The sequence below is a fragment of the Catharus ustulatus genome, chromosome 14, assembly GCF_009819885.2.
Source record: "Catharus ustulatus isolate bCatUst1 chromosome 14, bCatUst1.pri.v2, whole genome shotgun sequence".
In the NCBI taxonomy this organism is placed as follows: domain Eukaryota; kingdom Metazoa; phylum Chordata; class Aves; order Passeriformes; family Turdidae; genus Catharus; species Catharus ustulatus.
In genome coordinates this window covers 4,968,890-4,984,341 of record NC_046234.1, presented here as the reverse complement: position 1 = coordinate 4,984,341, position 15,452 = coordinate 4,968,890, and the positions used below count along the sequence as shown (strand labels likewise).

General features: G+C 47.3%; 2 protein-coding genes across 2 annotated transcripts; one reads left to right on the top strand and one right to left on the bottom strand.

Moving 5' to 3' along the window:
* The first annotated feature begins 306 nt into the window (after positions 1-306).
* On the top strand, positions 307-5,317 carry BRCC3 (BRCA1/BRCA2-containing complex subunit 3). Its single transcript, XM_033072447.2, has 8 exons — positions 307-438; positions 780-899; positions 1,510-1,597; positions 2,249-2,337; positions 2,869-2,924; positions 3,363-3,494; positions 3,854-3,897; positions 4,600-5,317. Exons 1-8 carry the CDS (start codon positions 334-336, stop codon positions 4,749-4,751), a joined length of 786 nt encoding a protein of 261 aa, XP_032928338.1. The 5' UTR covers positions 307-333; the 3' UTR covers positions 4,752-5,317.
* Positions 5,318-6,222: 905 nt separating this feature from the next.
* On the bottom strand, positions 6,223-15,312 carry GCNA (germ cell nuclear acidic peptidase). The gene is made up of 10 exons (XM_033072446.1): positions 15,167-15,312; positions 14,321-14,367; positions 13,836-13,887; positions 13,400-13,473; positions 12,835-13,272; positions 12,339-12,510; positions 10,114-10,258; positions 9,135-9,273; positions 8,041-8,245; positions 6,223-7,152 (listed from the first exon to the last, which is right to left on the bottom strand). Exons 2-10 carry the CDS (start codon positions 14,322-14,324, stop codon positions 6,900-6,902), a joined length of 1,482 nt encoding a protein of 493 aa, XP_032928337.1. The 5' UTR covers positions 14,325-14,367; positions 15,167-15,312; the 3' UTR covers positions 6,223-6,899.
* Positions 15,313-15,452: the final 140 nt, after the last annotated feature.

The window sequence follows — 15,452 nt, the reverse complement described above, 5'->3', positions numbered from 1 at the left end:
CCCGGACCCGCCGCCTCCCCGCGCCTGCCCGCGGGCCCCGGAGGCCGGGCCCCGGGCCGAGTCGAGTCGGGTTAAACCAGATCGGGCCGGGCCGTCCCGTTCAGGCCCGGCCCTGCCACCCCCCGCCGGCCCGCCGCTGGCATCGGCCGCCGCGCAGAACCCGGGCGGAACCCCGGCGCTGCCGCTCCCGTGGGCGGCACGGCCCTTCCGCCGCGCCGCACCGCTCGCCTCGGCGGAGGCCGCGCCGATTGGCCGGCAGGGCCCGCGAGTGCCGCTGCTATTGGTCCGTCAGCCGAGGGGGCGGGGCGAGGGGCAGGGGCCGCGGAGGGCAAGATGGCGGTGCAGGCGGTGCACCTGGAGGCGGATGCGTTCCTGGTGTGCCTGAACCACGCGCTGAGCACCGAGAAGGAGGAGGTCATGGGGCTCTGCATCGGAGAGGTACCGCCTGCAGAGGGGCGGCCCCGGGGAGGGGCGGGTGGCGGCGCTGCCTATGCGGGTTGTGGCCTGCGCGGGGCCGTGGCACGGCGGGGCGCGGGCTGTGACCGCCGGCATCGCGCACGGAGCGACCCCGGCACCCCTCTCGTCTGCGGCCCTGGCAGCCGCCAGCGAGTAGGTCACCTCCTGGGAGAGTCAAAGCTCAGAGTCAAGAAAGGTTCCCATCCTCATACCCCGGCGTGTTCCGGTGGGCAGCTGTGCCTGTGATGCTCAGAGCAGCCGGCCGTGCCCTGCTTGTTGTTTCTCTAGCAGAGGAATGACTGATTTCCCTTCTGTGTCGTTAGGTTGACACCAGCCGGATCGTCCACATCCATTCTGTGATAATCCTCCGCCGATCTGACAAGAGGAAAGACCGTGTGGAGATCTCGCCAGAGCAGCTTTCAGCTGCTTCCACTGAAGCAGAGATATCCTTCAGCAGAGAGCAGGCTCGCCAGTGAAGTGCTTTACCTCAGAGCTCTTTTCATGGGCTGTATTTTAGGCCTGTAGTTGGCTTGAAGCCATCAGCTCCTCCTTCCTGCAGCTCCTTAGCTGGGAGGGCTGTGCTGGCAGTTGCCTTTCCCTGGAGTCTTCATTGGTTCCAGCACTTGCAGAAGAATTCTGTTATAAATTTTTGTAATTGTTTTATATTCGGTCACAGGTAAAATTGTGGTGTGTTTGTGGAGGGGGGTGGCAGTTCAGCAGGCAGGCTGCCTGGAAGGTGAAAGGTCAGCAAGGCTCCAGGTGCTGCACTGGGGAGCCTCTTCTTTACACACACTTGGGGATGCTGGTTTGGACAGCTGCTGAAATGTTGTTTGTTGCTATATGCAAACAAAATCCAATTTGCTTCTGCAGCAGACTCCTGATGGTGCTGGGGAAGAGGCTCCCATCAGCTCCCTGCACTATTTCTTATCACTCCTCCAAAGGGATCTGGAATTCTGTTGACTCATAGGAAACCCCTTTAAAACTGCTGTTTTCCCTTGTACATACAGCTCTTCCCTTTGTCTGTTGGTTCCAAAAGCTCCTTGACCCCCACACAGGTTGGCTGAGATGACAGGACGTCCCATGAGGGTGGTGGGCTGGTACCACTCCCACCCCCACATCACTGTGTGGCCGTCACACGTCGGTAAGAGCAGTCCTGGGCTGGGCTCTGGGGGATCCTGGGACTCAGTCACTGGAGCTCCAGAGCTGCACATTCCAACAGTTGTGAGTCTGAGACATTCCCTGATAGGACCAGATTGTCTGGGTGGGTTTCAGGAGCCCCTGCCAGTGTAGCCCCATTCCTGTGTGTCCTCTTCAAGGACTCAGATGTGACCCAGGAGTCACAGATCAGCTACTGCTGGTACTGCTGTTCTTCCAGATGGAAAAAACCAGACTTTGGGTGTGGGGAATAGCAAAAAAAGCTATTTGGATCCTAGGCCTGTTGTGATGATTTCTGACATCTGTGAGTTAATGCAGAGCTGAAAACTTTCATAAAAGAATTACATGAGTATCTTGTATGTGTTGGACTTTATGGTGACCTATGGCACCAAGGCTGGCTGTGAGATAATTTCCTAGTTTTGTGAGCTCATCTTCTATTTTTAAGGTTTGCTATTTAATTACATTATAAATTGGATCAGGTTCTTTATTGAAACTCAATTCATGCAGAGTGAGGATGTAAACATAAAGTTTGTGACACTTGTTACCAAATTCCAGATCACCCTTCAGCAGGTGGCAGATCATTTCCCAGTCCTGCAGGTGAGCAGGGCAGCTCTGACTCTCATTTCTGTCCCTGCAGATGTCCGCACACAGGCCATGTATCAAATGATGGACCAAGGGTTTGTAGGGCTGATTTTTTCCTGCTTCATTGAGGACAAGAACACCAAGGTAGGCAAGTTAAAAGTGGCAACAAACCCTCCAGGGGCTTGTGAGAAACATGAGGGCAGAGCTGAGGCCCTTGGTGCAGCCTGCAGGGAGGGCAGAGCTGTGCTGGGAGCACATGGAAAGAACAGTGGGAATGGTTTGGATTGTGATTCAAGGGCAGGAGAGCAAGTGAGAGTTGCTCTGTGCTGTCCCACAGCCTGGCTGCCCATGGGGGCTGCAGCAGCTGCAGAGTGTGCTCTGAAATGGGCCAGGGCTCTTCCCCCAGTCCAGCACACACAGCTCTGCTCCTCTCCCTGCCTCTCCAGGAGATGTGCCTGTTGTGTGAGATAAGCTGACACTCAGGTCTAGGCTGTCTAGGCAGCTGCTGCCTAAGAGTTTTTTCATCATTAAAGGGTTTATCAATGTGTGCTTTAAGCACCTCCAGCAAGCAAATCACAGCAAAACATGTGGCATTCTATTGAAAGCTTCCTAAAGGAATGTGTGGTTTTAGATGTCTTTTGCCTTTGGAATCTGACTTTCTGCTGTCTCTCTTAGACAGGCAGAATTCTCTATACCTGTTTCCAGTCTATTCAGGCCCAGAAGAGCTCAGAGTGAGTACAGCAGAATATTATGTCTGATTGTATTTTGTTTTGTCTCTAATAAGAGGAGCAAATGTACAGAGATGCCTGCACAGGGTCTCCTGACTTCTGCTCATGCAGGCTGCTGGAAGAGAATTTAAAGATTAGGAGTGATTCATTTAGCCTAGATAGTTTAGTCTTTTAAGATTTACTGAGGTCAGGGTAGGGATTTGTGCTGCAATTCGTTGTGTAGCAGCACCACCTTTTTGCTTCCAGCTCTAGAGGTCGAGCCCTCAGGTTTGCACCTTACAATTAAAATTTAAGACAAGTATGTGGAGATAAAATGCTTCCCTTTGCCTGTCAGCTCAGGCATGTGTGGATGTGCAGCACTGCCAAGCCTTGGACAGACTTGTAAGGTTGCAGAAGTAATTTTTTGTTCTCTGCTTTTAATTATATCTCATACCCTTCTAGATATGAAAGGATTGAAATTCCCATTCATGTTGTCCCCCATGAAACCATTGGGAAAGTGTGTCTGGAATCAGCTGTGGAGCTGCCCAAAATCCTTTGCCAAGAAGAGCAGGATGCCTACAGGAGAATTCACAGGTAACAGCCCTAGGCCTCTGCCCCTCTCCAAGGCTGTCTTTGCTGACATGCTCTACTGTTGCTGCATTTAGACTACCAAAGCCTTAGCAAAGATGTAGAAACTACGAATGATTAGCAGCTCCTGTGCCTCTGTAGAACTTACTGGAGTCTGTAGAACTGAGCCCAGGGTTAGCAGCAGAATGTTGGGGTTTTGTGATCAGGGGTTGTTATCCTTGTGAATGTGCAGGGCTTCAGCAGCTGAAAAGGTTTAGGTATACCTGTGGTTTGGTCAGTGACCATGGGCAGGTGGTTTACAGCCTGGGTTTAATACACATTTCCTGCTGTCTTGGCTCTAACCTGCTTTCTTTTCCTTCCCTTAGCCTCACCCATCTCGACTCTGTAACCAAGATCCATAATGGCTCAGGTAAGGATTCCTCTCTTGCATGTGACAATCAAGGGTCCTGATCCCAGAATCAAAACAGTGAAATCCTGTTCCATAGGAACAGAATGGTAACTAGGAACTTAAAATAAAAACTCCAGAGGCCGTAAAACACCCTAATCCTGGGGTTCATGAATGTTATAGCCTTCAGGCTTTGGAGAATTGGTTTAAATTACAAAAGGTTTTGGGGCTTGGTTTGTTTAGGTTATTTTTTTCTGTTGGAACAGGAAAGGGGATTTGGGATTTATTGAGTGTTAAAGTAGTTTCTGGCTGAGCTGTAGGCACATTTCTATCTCCTGGTACTTCATAGGTGTGACATCTTTCCTTTTGCCACTGTGATGGGTGATTCCTAATCCCACTTTTGTTCCACATTTATTACCCCATTGTCCATTCTCATATATTTAGGAAATGAGGCATTCTGTGATGGTTCTAAACTTAGAAATTAATTAGCATCAGTGATTAGCTGTGTGCAGATTTTCATCACAGGTCTGTCATCCCTGCCTTGATCACACTGAAATGGTGTTTCCCTGTTACAAGCTGCTGGTTCTCACCTTCCTGTGCAGATGTGTGGTTGCCATGGCCAAGATGCTGGAAGGTTTCCTTGGTATCTTGTTGGCTTTGGGGGTGGTGTAGCACACTGAGTCTTTTGTGTGTTGCCCTGGCATGATGTAGTGTTGCTTTTTGCAGTGTTCACAAAGAACCTCTGCAGCCAAATGTCTGCCATCAGTGGGCCCCTGCTGCAGTGGCTGGAGGACAGACTGGAGCAGAACAAACAGCGTGTGCAGGAGCTGCAGCAGGAGAAGGAGCAGCTGCTGGAGGAACTTGCTGCTTTAGAGTGAGGAGGAAATGCAGACCCTTCAGGAAAGTGACATGAAAAAATCTTCAAGAACTACTCCAGGCTGAAGGGTGGCCCTGTGTTGCCTCAGTGAAGGTACTGGCTGTGCCTCTTATCTTGCAGCGAAGAGCACAGCTCCAGGATCAGGACTTTACCTGCCCCAGCTTGGTGCACAGCAGTGCTGTGTCTCTAGTTGCTGCACTTCTGGCTCAGTGGTGGGGCTGGCAGCACCTGAAGACTCCTGTTCTGGAGAGCACACACCTAGGGAACCTGTTGTTTCTCCCTCTATATTTTGACAGAAGTCCTACTGTTTTACATATATTCCAGGAGCCTGGAACATGAGGGTTAGAGGGGTGTGCCCCTGCTGTCATACCTGATGCTGCCAACTTCTGCCTTTTCTTAGTAGCTATATTTGACCATGATCTTATATCCAGTAATGTTTTGGATCACTGGTCATTCAGCCAGGCAGGTAAGAGGTGGGAGGGAAGCCTGGGAACAGACCTGGAAGATCTTTGACATAGGATCTGTGTTCAGCATATGTCAAACCAAATAAAGAATTCCAAAGCTAGAGCTGTTGGGAGTAAAAATGAAATTAATGCTACAAAGTGCCAGTGCCTGCATTTTTTGGTCAGTCTGTGTTCTCTTACTCCATGCAGTGCTGGTGTGTGCCCAGCACTGAGGTTCTCTAGAAAATGACCCGTTTCTGCTGGCTCAGTGAGAGGACTGTGGTTCCTTCCCTGAGGGAAGAAGGGTTAAGATGCTGGGCAGAGAACTCATAGATATACAAGTCTGACATTCTTCCATGCTGAACTTAAGAAATTTCTCCAGTTAAGACTGGAACAAAATAGCTGTTGTCAAATTCATCCCTTTAAATGTTCTTGCTATTGCATTTCACAGCATCCCCCATCATGTACATCCTCATCTGTGTTCTTGTGACTCTGTCTCATGTGAGCAAAGGATGGAACAATGACAGTGACAGAGCTGAGGAGGAGGCACTCCTTGCCAGTGCCAGCCAGTATTGATTAGCAGCTGTAAAGTGCTGTCAGATGTGGAAGCCCCATAACCCCATTGCTTTGTCAGACTTGACTTTTCAGTCTTTCCTAAGAGTAGAACTTCCTTGAAGTAGATCGCTCACTACTATTTTCTTTTCCCTTAGAAGTGCTGTGAATACTAGTTAATCAATTTTTGAACAGTCAGTGGTTTTGTCGTGTTGCTTTTGCTATTGGTTTCTAGTTCCAGTGCTCCTTACCTTCATTGTTCCTGGGGAAGGGAGGGTGGTGCCTCAGTGCCCCAGGGTTGATGAGGGCTCCTGAGAGATGACCCAGCACCCCTGAGTCTCCTGTAATGGGCATCCTTGGATTGTAATCCCAGTGACCAAAAAATGTTAATGACTGTGCTGATCCACAGCCAGGAGAGCTGGGCTGGTACCAGGGTTCTGTACAGAGCCATGATGAAACTGAAACAAAGCAGCCTGGTTCATTGCAAGAGTTTGTATCAAACTGACATTTATTGATTATCAAAATTATTAAGCCCCTGAGTAATTTGCTTTCAGAAGACACAAATACTGTAACACCGATTCAGTTGCATTTTACATGAAAGACTTAAGCCATGTGAAAGTGAATCTGCTTTCCCCAATCTGACCATCTGCATGTATTTTAGTTTCTTTGAAATCTCAACGATAGAGGTGCACTACATTAAAATTTAATCAAAGAGCTTCAATCTTACTGAGGGCTAAAAGGCTTTGGAGACACTGATATATTCTGTTAATGGATTTAAGGAACCATCTACCTACCACTTAATTGTAATAAGAACAGCCAAGGATCTCTCAGGAAACTCTACATGGGAGAATATCTGAACCCATGGTGAAGCCCATCTCAGGTATGCCCCTTTTCCTGCTCTGGAGTCATTCAGAGTCAGAGGACTTGGGCTGGTGGGCCTGGACTTTCTTGCCTCTGGCAATCCCAGCCAGAAGCACACACAGCAGTTCTTCAGCACACACAGAGTCTACAGCCTATCAGCTGCCCAGATTAAACAGTAAATCCCTTACTCATTGGAGTCACTGAAGACATGCTATGTGTAAGCGCTGCTCAGAACTTTTACTACTCTGTATACAAAATTTAAGTGGCACCAAGAAAGGAGGTATATTGAGATACTAAAAGGAATCTTCCAGCTTGGTTTTCAAAGCAAAATCAGCACTGAGTTTCCTCATGACCTCTGCATGACTCAGCCCGTGCTGCTCTCTCTTAGCAAGCCCATAGTTTTCCTTCACATATTTAGCAAAGGGAGTGAGCTGTGTCCTGGCAGGGGTGCCCCCCTTGCCCAGGGGCTGCCTGAGGACCAGCTGTTCCCCGCAGAAGGCGCACACGAATCGCGCTGTGTCCAGGGACCGCGAGTGCCGCCCGATCCTGGAAGGCAAAAGCAAAGACTTGGATTCCACAGGACTCACAGGAAAGGGCCCCTTTCTCTACTGCTCAGGTCAGATTCCTCAGGCAGTATTTCAGAACAGGGAACAGTATATCACACAGTGGTACAATCAAATCTGAGTTACAATTCTCTACCCTGAACTTTTCTACTGCTTTTTCAGCTTGGTTCCTTCCTCTGTGTCTTCTACTCTCAGCCTATGAGTATGAAGTGCTACATTTCCAAATACCTCCACAAGACATGTCTCCTCAAAGACATCAACTAAAAAAAAAAAAATCTTCTGAATGCTCTGTTGCATCTAAGCAACTACTGCATTGCACAGTCCTAATAAACACTTCAGGGTATGTGAAGTGTTTCCTTCCAGTACTTCTAGGAGTCACACATACAATCCTGAGGTCAAAAAAAGCCGTGTCATAAATCGTGTCATTATTACAGTTTGCATCCAAGTGTCAATCCTTCCCATCAGAGTGCTGCTCACATCTGTGAGGGTATAATTTAAAGCAGTCATCAGGACTTAAAGCTGGAAGCTTCCTCTGGTAGTTTTATCTAGTATCTAATCACTGTCAAATATTCTGTGCCCAGTTTTAATGGGTACTTGTTCCTTCAAAGCTTAGATACATATCTCTTACTGCTTCCCAAGGACCTTATGGGTGGTGCTCAGATGACATTCCTGCCTGTCTTGACCTGTGAACTAGAACTGGAACTACCTGGAAACAAATGTGGAATCACATACTGAGGTTCCATGGGCTCTGGAAAACATCAGAGTATCCAAACTGCTTTACAATTTCAGAGAACCCTGACTGCTAGACCCAGGAGACCGAGAAGTTAGAAAGTTAATACACAGTCACATGCAAGATGAAAATGTTACTCACGTAGCTTTGCACCGAACACACTCGTAGGTGAATTTGTAATTAATTTCATAGCTGTGGCAGCGTGTCACCACTGGCAGTTCTGGATGAATTACAGCTGATTTGTTGGCATAGAACCTCCAGAACCGCCCGTGTCCATCCCGAATACCGTTGATGAGCCAGGTGGCTGCGTGGCAAACCTCGTGGATCAGCGTGTCCCGAAGGCGATCTCGAGGTAAAGCAAACAAAGGCAAAGATCAGTCAGGTGTGGGGAAAAACAAGCTCACCTTTGGCCACTGCTTTAGGCCTCTGACACTCATTCTGTATTGAGATACAAGTATTATTTTGAAGGTTAGAACTACCAATGTATTGATAAGATAAAAGGCTCCAAGACAAGGTTTTACATGGTGCATTTCCAGTTTTGTGATCAGCCCCAATTGTGCATCCTAATTGCTCCCACACACACCTCATCTGTTTGGGTTTTTTTGGTTGGTTGGTAAAACTGCCCCATTCCTGGAATGTTTAAGGCCAGGTTGGGCAGGGCTTGGAGAAACCTGTTCTAGTGGAAGGTGTCCCTGCCCACTTGCAGGGAGTTGGTACAAGATGGTTTTTAAGATTCCTTTCAATCCAAACCATTTTATGATTCATTTTCCCATACTGGGAGGGGATGAGGGAGAAGTAACAGTCACAGTACCACATAATGGAACTTAATTTGGCACTGACCTGTCTTTATTCCAGCTTTAAATATTACCAACAACGTGTCTTGCTGTGATGGAAGAAGTCAGATTTTAGACTGCCATTATAACACAGAATTAAAGTAACACCATGCCTATAGGTCTTCAAATCAAAAAATGAAAAAAAAAATACTGCAGTTAGTGTGACTACTCTCTATTCTCACGTTTTGTGTATTTGCCCAGGCTCTTAGAAGGGCTGTGGAATGTGGATAAATCCATTCATGTATTTATTTATTTATACAAGATAATATAAAGTTTCAAAGCCGGCTTCAGTTCCAGATCTCTTAAGCATCAGATTTATGTTTTTATCTCTAAAACTTGATTCCTCAATGAAGAATCAACACATCCTCAAAGAACAATCAACACACCCTTTCTTTGACCTACCTGCAGAGTCACAGACTTTCTCAGAGAGTTCAATGCGAGCGTAACGCTTTCCTTCAGGGCCTCCCCTCTGCCCCGTTACACAATACCCCGCTGTTTTTCTCATTTTCTTATTCCAGATTATTACCATGTCCTCTGGTAACTGAAAAACAAAACAGTACAGATAATTTCCCCTCTCCTACCTCTCCTCTTGCCTTCTGGCCCTCTGGCTTCCCCTTACATTTACTGCAAAGCCAGTGCAGGATGTCTCTGTTGCTGCCCTTAACACTTAAGATGTCATCTCCCCCTCCTTGGCTTCTTATTCCCACCATCAGCTTTTCTGTAACCAACAATGGGAGTTTCACAATGCAGAGTGAGACAAAAGTCCTTGGTTCCTCTATCTGACCTCCAAGTACCTCAAGGTGCAGGGCTGAAGCACTGGGCAGTAAGATATTCTACTTCAGCAATAGTTCAGTTCAGTTTTATGTGAAACCATGACCTCAGCCTGTCAGCTCAACAGTGTTCTGTCTTCTGCATAAAAAACACTTTCTTTCCTGGGAAAAATCCCATTGGAATTACTGAGGGCAGCACCTTTCCTTTCAAGGATATTTCTCACCACAGGAAGGTCCCCAATATCTCAGATGACAATCCCAGGTCATGACATCAGTTCTCTGAAATTAAATCTTAAATTTGAAACACAACTTGTAAACTTTATATTCACCCTAAACTGTTATTTGAAGGATCACCTTTTTAATCTGTTCCAGAAAGGCAGATATGAACATCAAATAGGAAGGAACAAAGATTACATGCAGCATTTCCATTACTGCTGCACCATGGTGGTGATCAACCCCTTTGGAAGAAATTGCTTAAACTAATTCAAATATAACCCATTGCTATAAAGCTTAACTTCTACAATCTGAAAAGGATAAAGAGCAATCATCAAAAAGTAAGGAGCAACATATTAACCAGCATTTTAGAATGGAGTTCTTGTTTGGAAACCAACCTTTTGCTCAAAGATGGTACTATTAAAGAGCCTGTAGAGCTTCTGGGCCAGCTCCTCTTTATTTTTCTTGAAATACTTCACATAGTGGGAAGCTGGATTTGAAAGCTCTTGCAAGAAACAACCAGGCACTGAGCATACCCTGACCCTGCAAGAAAAGCCATTAAACAGTTTGCTGAAGTACAGAGATATGGAAAAATACAGGGAAAAATAATGACCCCTTGAAAGTCAATAAAGACCTCAGGGATGCTTCAAGTGGCATAAACCTCTCCTGGCTCTTTCCACCAGCTTGCCCTCATGAGGCCCATGACTGTCCTCTTACCCCTCTGAGGGCATGAAGGGGCAGAGCTGTTCCAACAGTCCTGCAGTTACTTCATTAATTCACAAAATTAGACAGCAAGTCACAACTATACCAAAATTTATCAACAGCCCTAACATGATCATCACAATAAAGGTGTATTTTCAGAAACAGACAAAGATGGCTCAGGAACACTCAGGAATTATTTCAGGGAAAGCAGATGCTCCACCAGGTGTACTAACTTCAATGCTGCAGCATTCTGACCAAGTCTCTCCCTTAAAGATATCATTTAAAAGTTTGGTACTGTACACATCATTATAAAATCATTAAAAGAACCAGTACAAGGCTAGAAGGTATAATAAGGGCAACTATCAGAAATTAAAAATGCATTCTTTTGAAAAGCCTAAGCTGCATCCACATACAGAAAAAGAAACATGAATTCTCCAAGTCATAAGGATACAGATTTTTGAAAAATCAATACACTCTTGTTTAAAAGGCTTGAATTACTAATAGAATCAGTTTTGATCTTTTCAGAGGTAAGCAGCTGGATATATACAGTAATTTCACGAATACAAGCCGCACCAATTTGACCAAAATTTTGGTGGAAACCCGGAAGTGCGGCTAATATTCCGGGGCGGCTAATCTATTAACAAAATTCTAAAAGCTGCCAACACGGAAGTGAGAGCCCGCGGCAGCCCCAAGCCAAGCTGGAGCCCGGCCGGCCCCGGCAGAGGTGGGAAAGCCTGGCAGAGGCGGGGCCAGCAGTGTGGGGGGCGGGCGGCAGAGCCTGAGCCAGCAGGGCGGGGCAGGGAGGGCGGCAGAGCCTGAGCCAGCATGGCGGGGGAGCCCGGGAGAACTGGGGCGAGCAGTGCAGGGGAGCATGGCAGAAGCAGGAAGGCCGGCGGGTGGGGCTGCCTGGCAGCGGGGGAAGCCCAGCAGAATCGGGGCCAGCAGCGTGGGGGAGCCCAGCGGTGCGGGGGCCTGCAGTGCCGGCCAGGGCGAGGAAACGCGGCGGTGGTGCAGACGGGAGGGGGCGGCCGGCGAGCCTGGTGGCGGCGGCGGCAGCCCTGCCGGCGGGGCGAGCGAAAGCGGCGCTCGCGAAAGCGCCGCTCGGGAAAGCGCCGCCGCTCGCGGCTCGCGAAAGCGCCGCCGCGAGCCGCCGCCGCCGCTCGCGAAAGCGCCGCCGCTCGCGAGGCGCGGCGCAGGGCGAGCGAAAGCGGCAGCGGGGCGGGCGGCGAGCCCGGCAGCGGCAGCCCTGCCAGCCGGGCGAGCGAACGCGGCAGCGGGGCGGTGCTGACGGGAGAGGGGGGCCAGCGAGCCCGGCGGCGGCGGCAGCACCACCCGGCCAGCCCCGCCGAGCCGTGGCGCTGAGCTGGGCCACCCGGCCCCATCGGCAACCATGAGCGGGCCGAGCCTTCCTGGCCCCGCCCCGAGCCAGTAAAGCCCGCTATGCCGCGATCCTGTTACTAATTGGCCAATTTGTGAAAGCTGCGCACGGATTCTCGCGACGAATGAAAGTGCGTCTAATATTCGGGGTGCGGCTTATCTATTGACAAAGACAGCAACATTGTCGAGGCACCGGGGGTGCGGCTTATAATCCGTGCGGCTTGTATTCGTGAAACTACTGTACAATCTGTAGAGCCAGCACATGCTGTACAAGACAAGGAATAGCAAGAGAGACAACATTTACAAGGAAGATTTGGTATTTGTCAGATTTGCCATCAATTCCCCTTGGCAGAGATCAGTTTATATTCTCCCTATCATACTGGAGACTGAAAACTCTGATTTTCAGCTATTCAACCATTAACAAAGGCTGAATTACCAGAAGTTTCTAGGTAGCAGAGGAATCACATGATCCTATGCAAAATGCTTAGCATCTCTGTCCATCTGTAATTGTGCTAGGATACAGGAACAATGGAGAAACATTCACCTTTTCTCTGTCTTTGCTGACTGTGAGCAACTGACTGATTCATTCCCAGGAATTCTTGCAGAAGTCCTTATCATGGAAGGCGTTTCTTGAAGTGAAATGGATTTTGGCTTTGGTGTCTTGCCTCCCTCCCCTTTCACAGGCTGTGCATCTTTGCAGGGTGGCTTGATGTTTTCTAGTTCAACAGGAAAAGTCATAGGATTACACAGCATACATTAAAAAAAATAATCACAGCATCATTAGAAACCACCAGAAGGATCCACCAGATCTGCTTTTAGAATAATTTTAAAAACAAAACGTGCCTACAATGATAAAAACCATCAATAGTGAAAAACTTACATCTTGATAGCACAAGATTACTTTTCTGAATGCTCAAAGGAATAATTTTTGATTGCACCAAAATCCTTTGCAAGGTGCTGGGCTTCACCTCAGAGGTTGATGGCACACAAATGGAAAGAACCAGGTAATTACCACTGCAAGTTAGCTCAGGACTGCTCACCTGTCGTGCTTGGCTCAAAGACAGTTCTGCTGGTGCTTAAGACTGGTTTCCGGGGCAGACTTCGCTTCTGAATCCGTTCCATTAAAGATTCAAAACTGTCATCTGAGCTATCTGACTCCACCCCTGTACACTGTGTTAGTGCCACAGTTGGCAATTTATTTTTTGTATTTTCACAGCTTCTTTCTTTCCTTCTAACAAGTAAATCTGGAGTGCCTTTGAAAACTGACTCTTTCCGATTTTGTGGAAGTGAAAGATTTATGCACTTTTGACTCCCTTTTAAGTCTTTCACTCCGTCTTTTTGGTGGTTATTGCATGGACTTTCTACAAAGACAGAATCTTCAATGTCACTTGAAGTATCTGGATACTGCAATTCTTGGCAGCAAGTGTTTCTCTTTCCAGGGGTGTTCAGCTTTTTTGAGGTCTGAAGATCTTTCCGTGCTGCAATTCAAAAGAAAGAGCTTAAAGTTTTGGGAGTTGCATTTAGACCTGCCTTTGTCTTAAGACAGGAAAGCACAAAGAACAGTAACTTATATTTTCATTTTTTTTATTATGGATGATTGCTTACCACTCTTGGTTGTGCTCTTTTTCACTTTCAAATCCAAGAAGAAATCATCTGAATCATCAATGAAGTCTTTCAAACTGTAAAAAAAAAGGCAAATTGTGTGGAATAAAGGTAGGAGTAAGCAGAAAAACAGACAGTAAGTTTGCCTTACTAAAACAGCAATCTAAAAAGAGCCACCCAATATAACATTATCAGCTGCTTGCAGCAAATGTCACCAACTGCATCCATGAATAGGAATGGCAAGAGCCTGTGCACCTCCAAATATCCCATGTTACATTTGCCCTGAAAATGACTGAAGATGTAACAGTTGTCTGCACTCTCTCCTACACTGGCCTAGGAATCAATACAACTTTAGATTGCTTTACTGTACTCTGATTAGTCAATATGATAGAGAAAACTAAAACATGAACACAGAAAATTCATTAATGACAGCACTCACCTTGTATCTGCCTTTTTAGAAACAGATTTGGGAGTTTTCAATTTAGCTAAAACTGAAACAAAAGAAGATGAATTAAGAACAAGGTTCTGTGTCTCTTGTTAAGAGACAAGTCAAGTTTGCAACTAGTAAAAATTTGGTCTAAAGTATTTTCAAAAAACAAACACATATAATTCCAACTCTCAATTCCTCAAAGCTGGCAGCAGCCTTCTATTCTCTGGAGACTAAGAAGGAACCAAGTGAGCGACAGGGAACAGACAAAACTGAGACAGTAAGAAAAATATAATGCAAGGCAAAAAGAGTCAGACTTGAGGCAATTCAAGAACGCTCCCTGTGGCACAGACACCAAGACTGCCCTGCAAGGAGAGAATTACTTTGCAGCACAAGCAATGAAAGAAAGTAATGTGTAAAAATGTTTCACTATAATTAGACAGAAATGTGTCCTTTTCATACTCCTTCATAACACAAACCAACATGTCATTACTTACACATTTCAAATTCATCATCACTGCTGGAAGAGAAGTACAGGGAACTGCTGCAAAAATGAAATGCAGAACTTTAGGTCACAGCAGGATCTGCATCTCCACTGGTCTGAAACACCCGTGAACACTGAGAACCAAATACACATTGGGAAAAACACTGAAAGTCCCAAATAGGCTGAACTATTTTAAGTCTTTATAGAAAGCTTATTTATTGTCTGACACGTGGTCTGTGATCTGTCAGAAAAGTGTGTTATAGTAAGCCTGAAACCTCAACCCATGCACCGATGAGTAAGAAGCTGCTTTTGCATAAAATGTGCTTTATCAGAGCTGCCATGAATATTTAGCAAAATGCAGCAGCTGTCATGAAGCTATTTCAAGAGGCAGAATGGAGGCATTACCACCTGGACTGCTATGCCCATGCAAATGCAGAGGCAGCCCACAATACCCTTACCAAGTTATTTATTTCGTTTTGTAAGAACATGAACCAGTCATTACCAACTTCAAAAATACGTTTTGTAGCTGCTTAAAAAACCGGAAGACAGCTTTATTTAAATGGACGTCATTTAAACACTAAAGACTGCAATTCTATAAAGCCTACTTGCTAATATCTATCAATCACCATAGAGAAAATGAGGGCGTAATCTAGAATTATAAACCTATATATATAATATGTACTACGTGCAACGTAGTATGTCGTACTTTTATATACACACACGCATTATATGTATATATATGTACAGATGTATATAGATTAAGTAGCTATAGATTTAAAGGCTCTCTAAAACAGTAATTTAATAAAAGTACGTCAGGACACGCGGTCTGGGCGCTGCTTCCCTCCCCGGCGCCCCTCACCTGCCGCCCCGCCAGCCCTGGCTCCCCGCGGCGCCTCTCCCGGGGCTCGTCCCGCCCGAGGCCGGTTCCCCGCTCGCTGCCCGTTGTGTCCCGGTCCCGCTGCCCGCGCAGTTCCGCCATTCCCGGTGGCGGGGCCCCGGGGCCGGGTCGGGGCCGGGCCCGAGCGCGGGGCCCTCCCGCGCCGCCGCTCCCGCCATGGCGCTCGAACGGCCCGCGCTTCCGGAGCACCGCGCATGCGCACGCGGGCGGCGGGGAACCCCGTTCATCCCGCCCCAAACAGCCATCC